The following is a 21,356-nucleotide window of genomic DNA, read 5'->3' on the forward strand; positions in this document are numbered from 1 at the left end:
ACTAATTCTGTAATTTTTAAATTATATACCTCTAAATTTGTTATTTTATAGAAATAATTAAAAGCTATTATAAAAAAAAATGATATAATGCAGCAAAGAGAAACCCATTTCTCCATCCCAGACGGGACAAGTATGAAATCTTGAAGTTTGCTCAGAGGTCTCTTGCTGGGGGCATTTGCTGACCCCCAGAGGGCACCAAGTCCCTGCACTTTGCTCTTATTGTCCTCTCTGCTCCTCCTTTAGAGCCGTCAGCGCCAGTGCTGCCGGGACACAGGATGGGTGCCAGCAATTACATTTTTGATTCTACAGAAAGTAATGTATTAAAAAACAAAGAAACTCGACCTTTACTTTGAAATTAAGTTTTATCTGAAAAGGTAATATATAATAATTCAAACTAGGCAAGTCAATCATTAAAGCTGTTTACAGCAGTAATTTAACAAGTATTCTACCAGTGTAAAATGTCACAGAATTCAAACCACAACTTAGATCTTCAACGACTCAAATGTTTTATTTTGCACAACCAGGTCTGGTTAGTTTTGAGTTAAAATTCCTCCTCTGGATATTCTGTCTCTCTCAAGTCTCTCTGTTTCCATCTCACACAATAGGATAGCTGGCTGCGGTGGCGATACCACAGTGGTTGCCCTGGTCTTTGGCAATCTTGAAGTAGCCATCCATGCCCCAACCTGTACCCCAGCTGAAAAGAGAGGGTTTTTTATTTTATACAATCAACACATTTTATTATTATTTTTAATTAAGTGAGAGCAGAGGAGGCAGAGAGACAGACTCCCACAGGCTCCCTGACCAGGATCCACCCAGCAAGCCCCTGTACAGGGCCATGTTCTGCCCATATGGGGCATTGCTCCATTGCTCAGCACCTGAGCTATTTTTAGCACATAATGCAGAGGCCAAGGAGTCATCCTCAGTGCCTGGAGCCAACTCACTCATATCGATCAAGCCATGGCTATGGGAGGGAGAGGGAGAGAGAGAGAGAGAGAAGGAGAAAGGGGGACAGAGAAGCAGATGGTTGCTTCTATGTGCCCTGACTAGGAATCAAACCTGGAACATCCACACACCAGGCCAATGTTCTACCATTGAGCCAACTGTCCAGGGCCAACACATTTATGTTTGTTAACAATAACAGTCAATAACATCAGAATCCTAAATAGAATCAGAAAGATGCAGTAGAAGCAGCTGTTCTTGTTCTTGGCTAAATTCTAAGCTTGCATATAACTCTTTTCCCTAACCTTCCACAAAACCACAAAATTAAAGGAAGAAAAAGGAAAGTCTTAGGAGCCATACGTGTTTAAGAATTAGAAAAAAATTAAAATTTAGAACTGCAATGGTACAAAACTATATCAATACCCTAGCAAGCTTGAGATAGCATCTCAATGCTATAATCAAATATTTATATGCCTGTGTTCACCCTAACTGGTATAAAGACTGAGTTATCAGAAGTGTGCTCAAGAATTTAAGGACCTATATGCCTATAAAGGTATGTTTGGCATTGTATACCTGTTCTTGACAAGCCAATATGTATTGTTATTGGGTTCTGCTTCTTCAAAGTAGTAGCCAACCACCAAAACACCATGATTCAGATGTTTATTGCTGCATTTTGGATAATAATAAACGCCTGGGAAAATAAAAGTCAATGCTGAGATGAGGACCTCCTAGTGATATATGACAGTAACCCAGCCTATTGACTTCGGTAAAGGAAGCATCTCAAAGTTCAGTAAAATTAACAGAAATCCAAATAAGATTTAAAAGTAAATTTTTTTTCTTAGGCTAGAAATGAAATCTCTTCTGTAAACAACTTATCAGGAGACGATTCATTGAAACCTTGTCATTCTACTTTTAGGATGTCAGTTTAAGGAAACAGCACAGAACACAAAATTACTTGAGCCCCTTGGCTCAAGATTACAGAAGTAATATTAATTACAGTTTAATTACAAAAGTAAAATTATTTGGAATATTTGAAAGGTCTAACAATTAGAAAAAAAATTAAGTTATATCAATCAAAGTATATAACCATTTAAATATATTTATGAAGTGCTTAACATCATGGAGGTATGTGTCAAGTCATGTCAGATGGATACATCAAGCACAAATATTACATACCCAGAATGCACAGTGATGTTAAATCCATACACCCAGGAATTTTATATTGAATTTTACACACCATAGAGTCAATAATGTTGTATGTCATGGATTTTTCCAGTTTTTCTGCCTAAATTTATCCAAAGGTAAATGCTTACCTTTTTTGTAGAACTGGAAGCTATAGTGGCCTGCATCCATAGCAACAGCGATGGGCCCCACAGCCGCCACTGCCGCCATAAGGGACTTCTCCTGCTTGTGAATGTTCATGAAGCCAGCATCTTTGGCAGCAGAATTCTCAGGCTTATATTTGCAGATTTTATCCTTTCAAAGTCAAAGGGGAAGACATGATTACTACCATCCATCTTGTGGGGAACAAGAGTTCAAGACAGTTGTCAGCTTAATAATTTCTAAGTCAAATTCGTTATAAAACATCTCAGGAAGTAAAATGTTACTTATTTTGAAATTAAAAATATTAGTTGCTGTGTCTACTCAATGAGACACTATCTGATCATAAGAAATTATTCCCTCTGGAGAAATCTGTACTGTATATACAGTGTGTCCGTAAAGTCATGGTGCACTTTTGACGGGTCACAGGAAAGCAACAAAAAACGATAGAAATGTGAAATCCGCACCAAATAAAAGGAAAACTCTCCCAGTTTCATACCTATTCAGTGCAGTTCGATGTGGGCTCATGCATAGATTTTTTTAGGGCTCCTTAGGTAGCTATCCCATATAGCCTCTACAGACTCGTCACTGACTGACGGCCTACCAGAACGGGGTTTCTCCACCAAACTGCCGGTTTCCTTCAACTGCTTATCCCACCGAGTAATGTTATTCCTATGTGGTGGCACTTCGTTATAGACGTGCCGATATTCACGTTGCACTTTGGTCACGGATTCAAATTTAGCGAGCCACAGAACACACTGAACTTTCCTCTGTACCGTCCACATCTCGACTGGCATGGCCGTGGGCTGCTCCGCTGTATACACAGTGTTACGTCATCATCTGCACATGCACTCATGCTGCCACATCATCCTACAGAAACTGGGAGGGTTTTCCTTTTATTTGGTGCAGATTTCACATTTCTATCATTTTTTTTGTTGCTTTCCTGTAACTGGTCAAAAGTGCGCCATGACTTTACAGACACTCTGTAGAATGGTAAGTACAATACATCCCCATGTAACATAGATCATGTAACATAGATATAGAAAAAGCTATCTCAACTATATTAACAGAACTGTCCAAAGCTAATATATTTTAAGGATAGTTCTGACAGTTTGCAGAAATAGATTTCTTTTCCCTAAAAGTGTTGAATTTCAAAAGTAGAGCTGGAATAATAACACGATAACAAGCACCTTTTACCTTTGCCTGATACGGATAGGATTCCTCTGTGTCCAGGCCTCCATTGTCCTTAACATACTGGAAGGCATAATTCATACAGCCACCATTGCAGCCGTCATTGCCTTGAGAACGAGAGCAGTCCACCAGGTTCTGCTCACTCAGGGAAACAAGTTTGCCAGTTTTCCGGAATATCTGTCCTTCAAGGGCACCAGTTGCACTAAAAGCCCAACAAGAACCACACTGACCCTAAAAACAAAGTTTAAAATCAGTCTGCAAAACTAACAGCAAGACTAACAACAGCCCATACATCTGAAAACTCATTTTAAAAACTAGTGAACTGCATATTGTTTCATATTCTACCACAAAAGGCTGAAAATTCATTTGGGCTTTATTTTCAGAGAGAAAAATGTTGAGAGTGCTGTCATACCTGATCCTTCACAGGAGTGACATAGCCTTTCTCTCTCCAATCCACAGATGGGGGGATCTCAGCATCGGGAGCTTCTCGGAACACTTTCCCCTTCCTCTGCTTCTCCTTTCGAAAGCCATTCATCATCGTTCTGAATTCTTTATTGGTCTTCAAAAAACAAATACAGTGTAGCCAAGCAAGATTATTTTGGTAAAGTACTAGGGAAGGAAGCACAAACCATGGAGCCTCCCATGCCACACTCACCATGTCACCAAAGGCATTCATTGCAGTGGTGAAGCTGTGTTTCCCATGTCTGTGTTCCCGGTTGTGCAGTTCAATCGTTCTCTTATTCTTCGCCCACACTGCTCTCCTCCACCCGTCTTCACTCTAGAGGCAGAGAGATAAGCTATGGTCTTTATTTAAAATGGAAAGAAATGGCAGTCATGGGGGTTATAAAGTTACGGTCTTGGTAAGAGCCGGCCTCAAGAAGCTACCCTCTGCTATAAACTCCCAACATGGACCTTTCTCTGCGGAGTCCCTCTGGACACTTTTAGGTGTTACCAACCTTGTTATAATATTTGTCATGGATCACCTTCCACTGGTTCCATTCTTCATTTAGACTGTGATCAAGTTTTAGAGAAGCCGAGGCTATTCCCAAGCAAAGGGTGGTCAGGAAGAAGGAAAGATTCATTATAAAAACCTAGGAAGAGAAAAGAAATGAGTCTCTGATTAGATCAATTCTTCTAAAAAGCCATCCTCGTTTCTTCTGAGATGTTACAGCCTCCGCAGTGGAGTGAAAACATTGAATGTATCCTCGCAAGCATTTACACAAGGACCGTGGAGGAAGGATGAGGATAAGGATTGGAGGAAAACGGTCCTCCCCTCCCCCATTCCCATGCTCAGGCAGGACCAGCTCCTCAAGGGCTCAGGGAACCAGCCCAAGGTCTAGTAATACTGATGGTGCAGGCGGGGTCCGGCAAGGCTGTCCCAGTCCTCTTCACACTCCAGTAGTTTCCAGAGGATGTTCATATGGCCTGTGGGGCTGCACAGCTGCGGCCAGCAGCCCTGCAGACAGGGTTATGCTGCAGTGTAAACCCTATCAGGCTCAGGGACGTTGCCTCCTGGGACCCCTGTAACCTCGACCCATAGGGCTTGAGTCAAACTGGTTCCCAAGGCGCCCTCTCTACTCCTGGCACTGTCCTTGGGTGCTTACCTGTGGCAGGAGCAGTTAGTTGCACAGGTGTAGTCAATAGGTGTAGGTCCAGGGACCTCGATGTCGATGTCGGAGTCCTGGTCTCCAGGCCTCGGATTTAAACTAAGAGATTAGGTTCCGAAAGGCCTTGCCCCAACCGCCTGCCCGTGCCATGATTGGCTTAACCGGCCTGTGGGCGGGGCCTGCAGGGGCGGGACAAGGGAGCTGTGTTCCTGGTGAGTGTCAAGGCTCAGTCTATCATACCTGATCCCAGGGCTGGTCATACCTATTAAAGTGGACCCTGGGGGGAAGCAAACTTGGGGTCCCTTACAGGGATACTACCCCCGCAGTGGATTCTCAATGTAACCTCTAGTGCCCTTTAGTCCTACACTTTTTGGTTAAAAATCTCAGAAGGGCTGAGAACAGTGGTCCCAATGTATTAAGCGTGCAAAGGTGAGATGAGTAGAGTAAGGGAGATGCCACAGGCAAATGTGTGTTCAGTATTTCAGGAAGGGCTCAGCTGGGTTTGGGAAGAAATCTCGAGTGAAATGGCAATGCCCAGAACACAGGGCGTGTGGGGTCCAGGGAAGGCTGGCATTTGTACTTCTCTCTTCCTGTGTGCCCCAAGCAGGGAGTCATCTGCTCTCTCAAGCCTTTTTCAAAACCAACAGAGGGAGTTATTTACAGAAGAATGTAGTCTAATGAAAGGGAAAGTGGCAGAAAGTAGAAACTGCTCTTACCTCATCTCTCTCTGTGTTATTACTATGTTTCCCTCAGTAACAAATGAGCTTTCCTTGAGATTTTAAGAAATTTGCTTGAATGACTTTTACTTCACTGAATTTTACTTTAACTTACATTTAATACCATTATATAAATGGCAGTGTAAAAATATTTTAGATGGAGAAGAATATATATAGTAAATATAAATTACACAATTAAGACTAAGAAACAAATCAGAAACATTATACATGTTTGTCTTCTTTTATTACATAATAACTTAATTGCTAATACCTTCTAGGAAAATTTAGATAAATTTTTATCATTACCTCATGTAACGTCCCACATCACCTATTTCTATTCGTATTTTGAATTCTTTTATTTTATGTATTAATTTTAGAGAGAGAGAAAGATGAAGGGGATAGAGAGAGAGATCTACTTGTTGTTCCATTTATTTATGCATTCATTGGTTGATTCCTGTATGTGCTCTGACCGAGATCAAACCCGCAACCTTGGCATATCAGGATTATTCTCTAACAGTAACCAACTAAGCTACCTGACTGGGCCCATATTTGGAATTATTTTGATAAAATGATGTCACAGGTTATCTGGACTTGTACACTAATTTCTACTTGAAATGGTTTTTTAAATCATTGTAAAATTAAAAATAAACTTTAATTTCTAAATTTAAAAATTTATTTTTTAAACATTTATCTATTTAACTGATTTACCTTTTGTCTCACCACCATTTCTTAAATTTCCATTCCCCCACCCCCAGCTTTAATCTCTTTAAATCCTTATCCTGGTTCACACGATTTCCGTTGTATTTTCGCTGAAGACTCTGACTGAGGCTGTCCCTTACTCTCTCAGCAGTGACATGCCTTTGTCACATCCAAACTCACCTCCAGCTGCATCAGGAATGTTCAGGACATCAGGGTGAGTGACCATTAGGACAACTAGGAGTGGGTTTTTCAACAATAGCCAAAGCCTGGGAACAGAGAGTGAATAATTTCAGATATATGTCCTCCTTCCTGGCTGCCTCTCCTTTCCAGGTGAGGTGGGGTGTGCTGACCTCTGTCCAGGTGTATATGCGACTTTCCTGCAGACTTGGGAGCTCATGCCCCCAGTGTGCTGTTATTTCAAAAAAGCCACAAGCCCAGCCAAAAACAGTATGAGCCTATTTCTTGGGCCTCCAAAAAGGTTTCTCAGAAGCAAACCAGAACCAACCATAGAACACAAAGCAACTTCTCAGACCCTCCTCCAAACCAGCCCTGTGTACACAGTGAGGGGAGATCTACCTCTGACCAAAGAGATGTCTTTCACAAGACCAAGAAAACTCCCTAAATGCAGCAAATCCACAGACATGGCTCAGGACAGAAACTCCTGAAATTCACAGAAATAACTTCTCACTTCTAGAAGTGTTTAAGAGAAAACAAAACAAAAATAATAAGAAAGAGGCAAAGTGATGGCACCCTGAGGGTGATTAAGCCCAATTTATTTGATTAGTACCTTCTTTTTAAATAAAAGTGACTGAGAGCTATGTATATATTTCCACCACAAAGGCTAATTTTATTGTATAAAAAGAACAAAAGTTTATTTCATGCTGTCCTCTCCTCTAAGAATAAAGTCAAGGTAATACCTTCAGTCAGTATGGTTCCTTTTCTTGCATTTTTTTTTTTTTTGACAGAGTCAGAGAGAAGGACAAACAGGAAGATAGGGACAGACAGACGGGAAGAGAGAGAGATGAGAAGCATCAATTCTTTGTTGCGGCACCTTGAGTTATTTATTGATTGCTTTCTCATCTGTGCCTTGACTGGGGGGCTATAGCAGAGGGAGTAACCTCTTGCTCAAGCCAACAACTTTGGGCTCAAGCGAGTGATCTTGGGCTTCAAGCCAGTGACCTTTGGGCTCAAGCCAGCAATCATGGGGTCATGTCTATAAACTCACGCTCAAGCCAGTGACCCCGCGCTTAAACTGGTGAGCCTGCGCTCAAGCCAGATGAGCCCATACTCAAGCCAGTGACCTTGGGCCTTTGAAACTGAGTCATCTGCATTCCAGCCTGACACTCTATCCATCACACCACCACCTGGTCAGGCTTTTCTTGCATTCTTGATGAAACTACAGAATGAAAGAAATCACAGTCTGCATATAAATTATGTAGCCAGTAGATAAAGGTGTAGTAACTGTAAAAGGAGTTTATCCACTCTACACCCAACAGAAGTGACCACAATGTAAAGTGTAGCATGAAAGTGAGAAATGGCTCTCAAGGAATTATTGCTCAGAATTGGAGCAAGAATATATGATGATGCAAAACCTTCCCGCAGAACCAAATGAACCACTGAGCCTCAGGAAACTTCCAGAGTGAAAATCTCCTGGTAGAAAGGAGGAACACAGTGACCACAACTAAGAGTTACAAGCTGTAGGATCTGAGCATAGCCATGTGCAGGGCCAGTGGAAAGGGCACTCTCTCACTCAGAGGTGTCTCAGCTTCACTATGGGTTCTTCAACTGGCACAAGAGACCTCAGGAAACTGAGCTAGAACAACCCTTGGTTCAGCTGGGTCTCGTAGGATTTTTCCAGAGTAAAATCATAATACATAGGCTTATTTTCAGCAAAATACTCATAAGAGCATAAATACACAGGATTTCTAGAGGATTCCCACACACTGACATCTCCAATTCCCACAGAGGAAAATAAAAATGGCTATTGTGAAACACCATCACCAGATTCAATCACACAATTTTACTTATCATTTAGGAATTCCCAGTAGAAATGGTGACATGCCATGACAGGTATCATCTGTTTATTTAGGGATCTGCTTCTGTGTGGATCTGCATATGAAATGCTAACATATCTTCATTATGTATGCTTGTGTCTGTTTCTATTCATGCCTTTTGTCTGTAGATCTTATAATCTACTTATATCTGTATCTGCTTGTCCATGTTCCTAAACACCTTCATTATGATACTGTGTCTCTATCTTTATCTTATCTACTTATATGCCCAGTAGTAGTACACACACACACACAACACACACACACACACACACTCCAGTCCCCACACCTGTGTATATATGTACATGGCTATAACTACATGAAAATGTGTGTGTGGTTTTTGTTTGTTTTTGTATTTTTCTGAAGGGAGAAGCAGGAAGGCAGAGAGACAGAATCCTGCATGCTCTCGACTGGGATCCATCCGCATGCCCACTAGGGGGCAATTCTCTGCCCATCTGGGGCATTGCTGTGTTCCAAACAGAGTGATTCTAGTGCCTGAGGAAGAGGCCTCAGTGCTCAGGCCAACTTTGCTCCAATGGAGCCTTGGCTGAGGGAGGGGAAGAGAGAGAGAGAGAAAGGAGAGGGGTAAGGATGGAGAAGCAGTTGGGCACTTCTCCTGTGTGCCCTAGCCAGGAGTTGAACCTGTGACTTCCACATGCCGGGCCAATGCTCTACCACTAAGCCAACCAGCCAGGGCCAAAATGTGTGTGTGTTTATACCCAAATACTGGTAATAGAAGAGTGAGAGGGAATGACTTGGGAGAGAACATACACCCATCATGTTGCTTACACAGAAGTAAGAGCTATGCTCCAGTACATCCATAATGATACAGCTCACACTCACATCCTCATTTGAACAGCCCACTTTTACTACAGACCCTCCTCCTGACAAGGAAAGAGGTAGGGAGCAAGCTGCCTACTTTGGGTAGGCATACTCACAGTGATGAGATTCTGTATCCTCAAATTAGTATAAATTTTTTTTGGAATTTTTTTTTTTTTCTGAAGCTGGAAATGGGGAGAGACAGTCAGACAGACTCTCACATGCGCCCGACCAGGATCCACCCGGCACGCCCACCAGGGGCGACACTCTGCCCACCAGGGGGCGATGCTCTGCCCCTCCGGAGCCTCACTTTGCCGTGACCAGAGCCACTCTAGCGCCTGGGGCAGAGGCCAAGGAGCCATCCCCAGCACCCGGGCCATCTTTGCTCCAATGGAGCCTTGGCTGCGGGAGGGGAAGAGAGAGACAGAGAGGAAGGAGGGGGTGGGGGTGGAGAAGCAAATGGGCGCTTCTCCTATGTGCCCTGGCCGGGAATCGAACCCGGGTCCCCCACACGCCAGGCCGACGCTCTACCGCTGAGCCAACCGGCCAGGGCCTTTTTTTTTGGAATTTAACAGAATATAAAATATTAAATGTCAGCCCTTGCTGGTTGGCTCAGTGGTAGAGCGTCAGCCCAGAATGTGGATGTCCCAGATTCAATTCCCAGTCAGGGCACACAGGAGAGGCACCCATCTGCTTCTCCATGCCTCCTCTCTCCTTCCTCATTTCTCTCTCCCTCTCTCTCTCTCTCTCTCTCACTCTCCTTCTGTGTGTGTGTGTGTGTCTTTCCCCTTCCTGCAGCCATGGCTTGATTGGAGCAAGTTGGCTCTGGACACTGAGGATGGCTTCATGGCTTCTGCCTCAGGTGCTAAGAAGAGCTCGGTTGCTGAGCAACTGAGCAATGCCCCAGATGGGCAGAGCATCGTCCCCTAGTGAACTTGCCAGGTGGATCCTGGTCTGGGCATATGCAGAAGTCTGTCTCTCTGCCTCCCCTCCTCTCACTGAATAAATAAATAAATAAATTTATATATATAAATTTTGACCGTCCAAGTCACTATGAAATGTAATTATAATTTTGGTGAAATAGTAACTAAATTCACCTTCTGCGGGTGAGTGACCATCCTGTTCAGGTTGGTCAGAGCCAGCTTACTGCAGGTGTAAGATAAAATAGCTGACTAGCAGTTTTGCACACGAGTACATAAGAGGAACTATGAGAAAGGGGGGTCCATGAGGCCACCTATGCTGAGGGAGGCAATAGGAGTGTCAAGCGGGGATCAAGGTTGTGGGGGAGGGAGCTGTTGCATTTCTACACCTGTGCTATGGGTACAGCTGGTTTTCCCAAAGTGTTTCTGGGTGAGGTTTTGACCTGGATATCCTAATGGCTGTCCAGACACATGCATGTCCCCATCCCTCTACACTGCCACATCCCAGCAGGATGGTGACCACCACCCACTAAGCTCTGGGGCAGCCAGGCAGGACCACTCATAGTGTAAGATTTCAGCTCCCCTTCTCTAATTTCCCCCTCAGTTCTTATGGAAAATTTTAAACATGCACACATATATCCTCATATACCCATAACCCAGCTTTAACAATGATCAATAGTTTGTCAGTTACTTTATCTATTCTTTACACAACTTCTCTTGGGGGAGTAGAGGGGAAGACTATCTTGAAGCAAATCACAGGCATCTCTGGTCATATATCCAACAGTTAAGTATTTCTTAAAAATTGTGCTGAAGTTTATATAACATAAAACTGACCATGTTTTTCATTTCTAAGTGTACAATTCAGTGGCTTTAAGTACATTCACATTGTTGTGCAATCATCACTACCATCCATCCACCTCCCAAATACTATCACCACCTAAAACTGAAACTCTGTACCCATTGATAATAACTCACATTCTCCCTTCACCACAGCCCTGGTAGCCACTGTTCTAATTTTTGCATCTATAAAGTTACCTATTTCAGATATATCATATAAGTGGAATCATATGACATTTGTCCTTTTGTGTCTGCCTTATTTCATTTAGCCTAATGTTTTCAAAGTTCATTCATGCTATAGCATGTATCTTGAATCTTTTTTTTAAGACTGATAAAGATTTTTAAAATAATCACAACATACTAACAAAATTAACAATGATTTTCTAATATCGTTCAATAAGCCAGTATATATTTCTATTTCCAATGTTATTTCCTTGAATGTCATTGTATGGTTAGTTTGACTGAATCGGGAGCCTAACAAGGTCCCATGTGCTGCATTTGGTTGATATGTCTCTTAAATCTCCTTTAATCTATGATAATTCCTCCTGAGTTTTTGTTTTGTTTTGTTTTGTTTTCATGCTCCTTATTTGTTGAAAGAAAAGGAGCTTGTCCCATAGAATTTCCCCTATTTTAGATTTGGCTTACTGAATTATCACAGCATTATTTATTCATTTCCTATATGCCCTAAATTCTCTGAAAACCAATGGCCAGATCTAGGGGCTTTTTAAAATTCAGTTTGAATTCCTTTGGTGAGATTTTTTGCCCCCTAATTACATCACAGCAAGAGGCTCGCGGTGTCTGGTGGTCTCAGTTCCAGAAATATTAGATGGATCAGTGGGTTCCAGACTAATTTATCCATTGATAATATGGCATTTTATTTTATTTCTATTTTTTATTTTTAAATCATTTTTATTTTTCAATTATAGTTGACACATATTATTATATTAGTTTCAGGTGTACAACCCAGTGATTAAATATTATATAACTTACTGCATGGTCATTCCAATAAATCTCACACCCATATGACTTCATAGATAGTAATCAGAATGTTATTTACCATATTCTCATCGCTGTACTTTACATCTTTATGACTATTCTATGACAACCAATTTGTACTTCTTAATCTCTTCACCTTTTCCACCCATCCTGCCCAACCTCCCTCCCATGTGGCAATCATCAAAATGCTTTATGTATCTATGAATCTGTTTCTGTTTTGCTTGCTTGTTTGTTTTGTTTTTTAGATTCATTTGTTGATAGAAATCTATTTATTGCCACTTTATTGTTCAAATTTTTAATCTTTTTTAAACTTTTTATATAATACTTTTTTAGTGGTGATGAATTCTTTTAGGTTTTTCTCATCTGGGAAGCTTTTTACATGTCGTTTAATTCTAAATTATAGCTTTTCTGAGTAGAGTAGACTTGGTTGTAGGTGCTTGCTTTTCATCACTTTCAATATTCCATGCAAATCTCCTCTTGCCTGCAAAGTTTCTGTTGAGAAGTCAGCTGATAGTTTTATGCTAGTTTCCTAAAAGTTTACTTGCTTGTAAGATTCTCTCTTTGTCTTTAACCTTTGCCTTGTCAGTTATGATGTGTCTTAGTGTGGGTCTCTTTGGGTTCATCTTGTTTAGGACTCTCTGCTCTTCCTTGACTTGTATATCTATGTCCTTCATCAGTTTAAGGACCTTTTCTATCATTAATTTTTCACATAAGTTTCCAATTTCTTGCTCCCTCTCTTCTCCTTCCAGCACCCCAGAAATGCAAATGTTGGTACTCTTGAAGTTGTCCCAGAGCCTCCTTACCTTATCCTCAATTTTTTAAATTCTTTATTCCTTTTGCCATTCTAATTGGGTGTTATTTGCCTCCTTATATTTCAAATTGCTGATTTGATTCTTGGCTTCATCTACTCTTCTGCTGACTTGTTGTAAATTATTCTTCATTTCAGTTAGTGTATCCTTTACTTCTGACTGGTCCTTTTTTATGCTGTTGAGGTTCTCACAATAATCATTGAGCATCTTTATAAACAGTGTTTTGAACTCTTCATCTATTAGATTGCTTGTCTCCATTTTGTTTAATTCTTCTTCTGAAGTTTTGTTCTGTCTTTTATTTGGAATGTGATTCTTTGTCTCATTTTGGCCACCTCCTTTTATTTCTTTCTATGTATTAGGCAAAGCTGTCATGTCTCTCAGGTTTGGTAGAGGAGTCTAATTGAGTAGGTGTTCTGTAGGGTCCAGTGGCACAGCCTCCTCAATCCTCCAAGCTAGACACTTGAGGCGCAATCCCCATGTGGACTGTGTACACCCTCTTCTTGTAGTTAAGACTTGATTGCTATTGGCACATCAATGGGAAGGATTTACCCCCAGGACAATCAGCCATAAGGATTGGCTGTGACCACCAACTTTGACTATGGAGAATTAGCTGTGCAAGGGCCCACCCTACAAAGCAGGACGTACTTCTAAGAGGCTCAGGTGCTTGCTGAGTCAGCCCCTAAAGTGTTTCACTTCTGGAGGTATTTGAGTGGTAATTCATTGATGTGATCTGAAGCTGTCCACTGAATGTGCTGACTCTGGGGCCTCCCAAGAGGTGCAGTTCAAGGTCTGCTGCTGCCTGTGTTCTGCCCGAGGCCACTTGGCATTAGCTACAAAGTGATCCGCTGGTGGCTACTACATGTACTGAGCTCAGAGGTGCCCAGGTGAGGCCAAGCTGCAAACTGAGTCTGGCTGTTGCTTATGCTGGGCCAGGGGTTATGTAGCAAGATACTAGGATCACTAGTTCATTTACAATTCAGTATGTTTTAGTAATAATCATTGTAAATTGTTTTAACAAATATTATAATAATAATAATGGTGGAAATGAAGAGGGCAGCTGAATTGTGTTTCTGTCTCATAGATCAAGGCACAAAGCATAGGTGTCCCCAGAATCAGCCCCCAAAACTTGCTCACTATCACATGTCCGGCTAGCTTGTTATCTCTCCCACCAGAGCTGTGTGGGCAGAGACAGTGTTTTCTTGCTGTCATGCTGGTTCCTGGCTTCCTGTCTCTCATGGCAGACCCTCACCAGCATTGTAAAGGCACAGTCCATCTGTCTGGTTCAAGGCAAGGACTCAGTTAACACAAGTTTGGGGATCCCTAAATGCCTTGAGAGAGGGGCTTAGTGAGCTGAATTACAATCTTTAGTTAATGCCTTCAGGTACCAGTTATAATGACATATATTGCAAGGTGCTAAGAAAAATAAACATTTCACCTGTGTTATCTAACTTTTAAAATTGGTGATCCAAACACCCACAACAAAACCCCTGTTCAAAGACCAAAGATTTCAGACTGAGGACAAGGACAACAGAGATAACCAAAGAAACAAAGGTTAAAGAGAGGGGGAGAAAAAGTGTCTAACCTGAGGGCGGGTTTGGGTACAACACTTGGCAAACACAGAAATGTAAAGAAAAATGACTCAACTGTCAGTGCCAAAGTGGTTGACATTTTTGTATATTTCCTCACACCATATTAGTGCAAATCTGACTAAAGTTATTACGTTTCCCAAGAATGGTTTTAGCTGTTTTCTTGTGCCAAGAACCCTATGTCTGGGATGACTATTGTCCAGAACAAACCTTGTCTCAGTAGCAAGGTGGGCTGTGGAATCCTACCTGCTGATGGGGAACTGTTCAGATGTGGTCAATGATAGGCATTCTTTTACCTCCCTGACTGTTTTTTGGGGGGAGGGTAAAGGTTAGGACAGGGTTTGTACGCAGTATTCTAAAATGACGTAGTTGCAGGGAGATAGTATACAAGGAAAACATTTTTGCTAACTCCTGACCCCTGGTGGTGGAACATGGCAGACAGGATGAAGAACCCCTTGCACCCTGGTCAGAGGAGAGTTGCTCCCAGATGCTCCCTTCTGCTGAAAGCAGGGGACAGCTTCCTGCCGAGCTGCTCCAAGACCATGCTTCTCTACTGCACTGGGTGTTCCCTTCCTGTGGTAGAGCCACTCTTCAGCAGCTGTGACACCAGCTCCAGATAGTGAGTGTGTGTGTGTGTGTGGCAGTCAGACCAGCAGTGTGAATGAGAACATCAAGTGTCTTGAGAGGCTGGCCTGGTGGCCTCACTTCACCCATACTACCTGGTCCCCACTCCTGGCAGGTGACTCAGCCGTTAGTCTTCAGCACTGTCAAGAGAGGGCAACACAAAAGACCAAGTTTCTAAAGGCCAACAGCCTTCCTGCAGTCTAAGTGGCATAAATGTGCCCATGTGGACATTGCTCATGGGAAAGAAAAAAGGTCTGACCATTCCAGCAGAGGTCAGGAGTGTCCGGAGTGCTGGGCTGGGAGAGAAATGCATGACCCCAGGCACTAGCAATGCCCCTCTGGAGTGACCATGCTGCTGTTTTCAAAACCAGATTTTCTTCCCTGGAAGCCCTGCTCCAGGGAGCCCTTTCCCCAGGGGTCTAACAAGGAAACACCATCCCACCCCCTCCGCAGGACCATACCTCTCCCACACGTGACATCCCTGCCTCCCTCAGTCTGGTCTCCCCAGGGGGCCTCATGCACCTCAGATTTCTGCCATGCTCTGCTTTTCCCTGGACTCCCTTCATGCTGTTTTATGAAGACCAGGAAGTGCCCTGTCTAGGCCTGGGCGGCTCCAGGCCCCTCATGTTTCTGCCTCCTGCTGGCTTCTCCCTCAGCCCAGGGCCTGCCTGCTCCCCAGCCCCCCCACCCCACTCCAGGGCAGGAGCAGGACCTGCTTCAGTGCTGGCAGCAGAGCTCCTGGCTCTTCTGAACTGCAAATGAATCTTCTCTCTTCCAGGGACTGTTTAGATAGAAACTTTACCCACTCCTTAGAACAGACCAGCCACCTGTGCGTTAAGCAACATAGGCTTCTAAGGGTCACACATCTCTACCATCCTCACCCAGGCCCTCCCCCTGACTGTATCCTCGCCAAGCACTGGCTGAAGGGCTCCACCACACACAGCGAGAATTGCTGGTAACCCAGCCATCCTGTGTCACAATTTATTGAGAATATTCTTTCATATCCTTCCAGATGAGCAAAATCGGCCTCGACAAAAATGGAGATATTAATCCTGACAGGTGAGGGTTGGGTAGCTCATAGGATTTCTTCCTTGAGGGGAAGCCAAATACCACCTGAACTGTAGCTCCTTCAGTTTAGCTCAAGAGCTCCTGGGGCATAATCTTCATATCCAATTAGATTTATAAAAATTTAAGATCACAGATCTGGTTAGATCTCTCTATCTCTCTCTGCCTCACTGTCTTACTCTTTCTTTCTATCATACACAAACACAAATACACAGAGACAAACACACACACAGAGTCTTACTCCACCCCCAACAGTATGATTCAAACCCTAGTAACTGACCTTAACCATAGGAGAGAAAAGACTCCCTCTAGGGGTGACACCAGGAACTGACCTTGAACTAGAAGCTGGCCTGGTCCACACACATAAGCTGAACTGAATCATTAAATCTGAAAAATTGTTGCCTTCAGAGAAGGTCCCAACTATCTTACATCCCTAAAATGAGCCAAAATGACAGCAGAAAGTGGAAAACATGCTCAAAAATTCCCTACTCAGGGTTATAAGCATCATTACTAAGCAATGGCTTGGGAATTAGATCCGTCATTATCTGCCGCCTGTGTGACTCCAGGCCGCCTCCTTGACCCTCCAAGGCTTCAGTAAAACGGTGAGAGAAATACCCTGTGAGGCTTTCCTGTGGATGAAATGAGGTGTCACATGCACCACATTTTGTCCATGTCCTGGCACAGTTGGAGCTCAATCAGGATTAACAATGTGTGTCAGCAACATTACAATTGTACTCATTTTAAATCCATTGGTAATAATTTCTTCCCCAAATTTAAATTTTGTAATATCATGTACAAGAAGTGAATCCAGGCACAAAACTTCGCAATTGTCAATGTTTCAGAAACTTTTTGAAGGTCTCTATTTATACTTCACAGAACGTCATTCCCTCACTGGGAAGGGTCAAGAGAAATAGCACCCAGATGGCACAGTGTCCTCGTGCTCACTGCGGTGTCTCTCCTGGGGAAGAATAGGTAACCTTGCAGTTCTGGGGTGAGTCCCGGATGATCGTGTGTGAGGTAGGTGGGGGAGCCCAGCACGGCCAGCTTCCCAACAAGGGGCCCTGTGAGTGGTGGCACCAACACTGAACCACTGAAGAGGTTTACAAGTCCCCCAAAAAGATACTAGTGATGGTGCTTCCACAGGAGCCAGTGCTGTCGCTCTGTGTTCCCATATGGCAGGTGTGCCCTCACATTCCAAGGAGAAAACCTGAGGTGAAGACCCATCCTGGGGGCCGTTTGGTCTGTGCAGTCTGGAACCTGGTTATCCCACGCTCGTTGTGTCCTCAAGGGCAGGGTCCCCGAGTAAAACACACACAATTGCGTGGTTTGCACACTTGTAATTGTGGACCGCGTGTCTGTCCCATGAGTTAGCCCCTTTGCAATCCACGAGGCAGTTTGAAGGTGCTGGACACAAGGCCCACAGCTGGGCTCGACCACACCCAGGAGCCAGCAAGGCAGCAGGATCCAGTCAGCTCTAGGGTCAAGCTAGCATGACAGAGCCACCGCTCATCCCCGACACTGACTCTTGAGCACACACGTTGCACACACTAGGAGACGGGCCTGGGCGCAGGCGCCGACCTGCAACCTGGGAGCCAGGGGCAGGGCGGAGCAGGTGGATTGGGGAGGGGGGCACAGTGGGCAGCATCTTCTGAATAAGCTCCTCAGCATCCCCCATGGTAGACTTCCACAGGGAGGTTTTCCGCCCCGGGTGGCGGTGCAGCTTAGTTGGATTCCAGGTGGGGCAAGGTTCTTGCGTGAAGAGTCCGCGGTGTGTGTTTCAACACGGCGAAGGAGAACCTGTCAGTCACAGGAAGAGAGAAAGCACTGAGCGAATTGCAGTGCCAATTCTCAGATTCAAAACCCCAGGTGCATCCTTCTCGGGTTGTGATTTTTATTAATTAATGTTGCAGATACACATGGCTGTGTCTTTATTACGTGTTTAAAAATTCATGTAAAATGCACGTAATGTACTTTTGACCATTTTAACCATTTCAAGTGTACAAATTCAGAGGCTTTACTACATTTACAGTGTTGTACTGCCACCCCTGCTATCTAGTTCCAGAGCGTTTTCAGCACCCAATTGGAAATCCGCACCCATCAGCGGTCGCTCCCCCACCCCTCATGCCCTGCCCCTGGCTCAGGTAGGACGCTCAATAAAGGGCGGTTGTATAAATGAGGTGACCTATGTAAGAGCAGTTCACAGGTAAGCCCCTGCCTTTCCTTCCCGTGTGACTTCTGATCTGAATGGACCATTGCATTGCTTCCAGCGGTAAATCCTGGGAGACGCTGATTTATGGCTGATCTCCCCAAGCTGAGCCACTGTTACTTTTCCCACTACCGAAGGAGGAAGCTCATATTGCGAACTCACAACTTCCCCAAAGGCTGCAACTTTCTACCCCCTTCCTTAGGCTGATCCCTCGTCCTGCTCACTAAGAACCTTGGAGAATCTGAACACACAGAATTTGACACAGAGGTAGATAGATATACCAGGTTTCAGACATCTCTCCCCACCCTGCTGGTTGGAGTATTCCTGCTTGTGACCACCAGATGGCAAAGCAGGCCTGGGAGTGGGGTCCCCACTTGTGTAAAGAGGATGCTTCCATCCAGCTAAGGGTGTGTGCTCTGCAGTGCAGACTGTGGTTTTGATGCAGACGGGGAAGGTGGAAGATGATGAGTTTGCTCCTGGTTCTCTCTGACTGTGGGAGAATATCGATTTCTTTGGAAAAGGAGCCTGAAAGTCCATCCATGGTCAGGCCTGCATTGTAGTACCACTGACAGAGTGAAGAATTGGGACTATGGTGTTAGCTAGACTCTGGCTCATGCCTTGAGGTATTTCCCTGTGTGAGTCCCAATGCGGTGCCCTGTGGTGTGGCTGGAGGCTGACCTGAGTCCTGGGGTCTGTGGCTGTGAGGCTCCACATGCAGGGCTGCCAGGCTGGGAGGAGGAGGGGAGAACAGCATGGAGCAGCAAGGGATCAGCATTCTAAGCCAGAACCTGGTCTTCGTGTGGTCGGAAAGGTGTCTGTGTGGAAGTGGGGGTTAGAACATTTCTTCATTTGTTAGCTTTAATCATTTATTTATATGGACAAAAAAAAGGTTCTATGGAGAGTAACTTCAGTAGTGATCTGATCTTAAATTCCTATCTGGGCAGGTGTGCAGACAAGCCCCAGGCCTATCTCATTTTAGTAAAAGGTTTATCTTTGCCTTAATGGAGCCCTGCCCCTGTTCCTGTGCACCTAGGTTAACATACTTTGAAACACCTCTTTCAGATCCCTTTTTCTAAAGCTGACTATGCTCAAAGGGAGCAACTATCCTGGAGTTTATCCCCACCTTCCTTCCTGTCTCCATGTAGTTTCTTATGTTCCCTCCTAAATTCCAAATGCATAAAAAAACTACAAAACTGTTCTACTCTGGAGCATTTGAGATCTTGCTACTGGCTTCTGCCATCAGTTTGGAGCAAATAAAATCTAAGAATTCTCTGCATTCTTGAGTGTTTCTTACATCAATAAAACTATACCAAATCAGATTGTATAGCCATTTAAATACACAGTTGACACTAGAACAATACAGATTTGAACTGTGTGTTTCGCTTACAGTGAGATTTTTTTTTTTCTATAAATACTGTTGTTGCTGAATCACCAACCAAAATACAGGTTTCTGTGCTCAGAAGTTTAGGAAGTAAAACACCAAGACACCAGAGCGTGGAGATAGACAAAGGTTTATTTGATTTGGCCAAAACGAGAAGACGGGAGAGCAAGTTCTCCTAAATTCATCTTCCCTCAAAAGGAAAAGTAGGGAGTTTCATGCAGCTCGGGAGTAATGGGGGAGGGGGAGGAGGGTGTTCAGGGGACCCAGAGGGGGTCTGTGTCTTCAGTTACAAGTCACGTTATATGCAATTAGACTGGGTGTCGGGAGCTGGTCAGAGCTTCCTTAAAGACATTTATTCCTTTTGCAAAACAAATTCTTTCCGAAACCCAGCAGCTATCTCTTCCTGCTTGACAAACGATAGGACAGCAGCACTTAGTTATATTGAGAGAACAAGAGGTGCTCTTTTAAAGAACCACGATTTTGCAAAATATCTCTAATCATGCATCAGTGACATTATCTTAAAGAAAAAATGAGAAACTAGATGTCTTGTTACCCATTTTTATTTAAGCTTTCATTGTTTTGTACATAAAAAGCTATAATTTTCTATTATTGCAAGCAAAGTGTACTTCTAAATATTTCTCCTGTAACTTGCTTTTTACGCAGGCTTTAAGAACATGATTAACATACTTTCTTAATATTTTTCTATAAGTTATGGGGCTATCAAAGCTAATAAAACATTTAGTTATTACCTATGCCTGTCCCTCTAGACTCTCTGATACAATTCCTAAACATGTTTATTGTTGATTGCCAACTTCACTATAAGTGTATTTTCTCTTCCTTATGATTTTCTGAATAAAATTTTCTTTCCTCTTCCTCAACTTAGTGCAAGAACACAGTATTATAATACATATGACGTAGACACACTATGTGTTAATCAACTCTATGTTACTGGTAAGGCTTCCTTCCAATCATGTGTACATTTTCAGTATAGATTTGGGAAAGTTATAATTATGCACAAACCTTTTAATACAAGGGTGGTTGGCACTCCTAACCTCATGTTGTTCAAGGGTCAATTGTATATGTGACTCATTTAAAATCATGAAAGAAAACATAAGGCACAATTGTGCATGTACAAAGTACACAACTATTAAATCCACACACTAAAAATTCTGCATTGAATTCTACATAGGAAAGAGTCCATCTAGCTGTATGATATGGTGGCTTTCCACTTTTTCTGACTAAATTTTTATATAGACAAGTACTTCCCTTGTTTATAGAACTGGAAGGTCACTTGGCTGCATTTCTATCCACAGAGAGAGAACTCATGTCACTGCCCTCGGTGTCATCGGCAGCAGAACGCTGAGGCCTGTATTTGCAGGACTCACCCTTTCACAGAGAAAGAGGAGGACACTTGATCAATACCACCTATCTCATGCACAACACGAGTTCAAGACAGTTTGCAGATTAAATATTTCCAGGTCAGGTTTGTTACAAAGTACGTCAGAAAGTGAAATGCTATTGGCTGTTTGAAATTGGAAAACTAGCTGTTGTCTATTCAATGAGACACTCTCAGTTTACCAGCTCATAGAC

General features: G+C 43.3%; 1 protein-coding gene across 2 annotated transcripts; it reads right to left on the reverse strand.

Moving 5' to 3' along the window:
- Window positions 1–589: 589 nt before the first annotated feature.
- Window positions 590–7,504, reverse strand: LOC136393053 (procathepsin L-like). 2 transcript variants are annotated; one of them, XM_066365717.1, is made up of 8 exons: window positions 7,472–7,504; window positions 4,407–4,541; window positions 4,106–4,228; window positions 3,863–4,009; window positions 3,457–3,681; window positions 2,253–2,415; window positions 1,513–1,630; window positions 590–694 (listed from the first exon to the last, which is right to left on the reverse strand). In XM_066365717.1, exons 1-8 carry the CDS (start codon window positions 7,502–7,504, stop codon window positions 595–597), a joined length of 1,044 nt encoding a protein of 347 aa, XP_066221814.1. In that variant the 3' UTR covers window positions 590–594. The 2 variants fall into 2 exon arrangements, with proteins under 2 accessions (XP_066221814.1, XP_066221815.1); XM_066365718.1 differs by lacking the exon at window positions 7,472–7,504 and adding an exon at window positions 5,055–5,134.
- Between the last annotated feature and the right edge of the window lie 13,852 nt (window positions 7,505–21,356).

This window comes from Saccopteryx leptura, chromosome 2 (genome assembly GCF_036850995.1).
Source record: "Saccopteryx leptura isolate mSacLep1 chromosome 2, mSacLep1_pri_phased_curated, whole genome shotgun sequence".
NCBI lineage: Eukaryota > Metazoa > Chordata > Mammalia > Chiroptera > Emballonuridae > Saccopteryx > Saccopteryx leptura.

Excerpts from the sequence above, each read along its gene's own strand:
- LOC136393053 (XM_066365717.1), bottom strand. The coding sequence starts at position 7,504 with ATGCTTCTCATCTCTCTCTCTTCCCGTCTGTCT. Across the intron at positions 4,229-4,406 it reads ATGACAAATATTATAACAAG|AGTGAAGACGGGTGGAGGAG; the intron begins GTTGGTAACACC and ends CTCTGCCTCTAG. Across the intron at positions 3,682-3,862 it reads TCACTCCTGTGAAGGATCAG|GGTCAGTGTGGTTCTTGTTG; the intron begins GTATGACAGCAC and ends CTTTGTTTTTAG.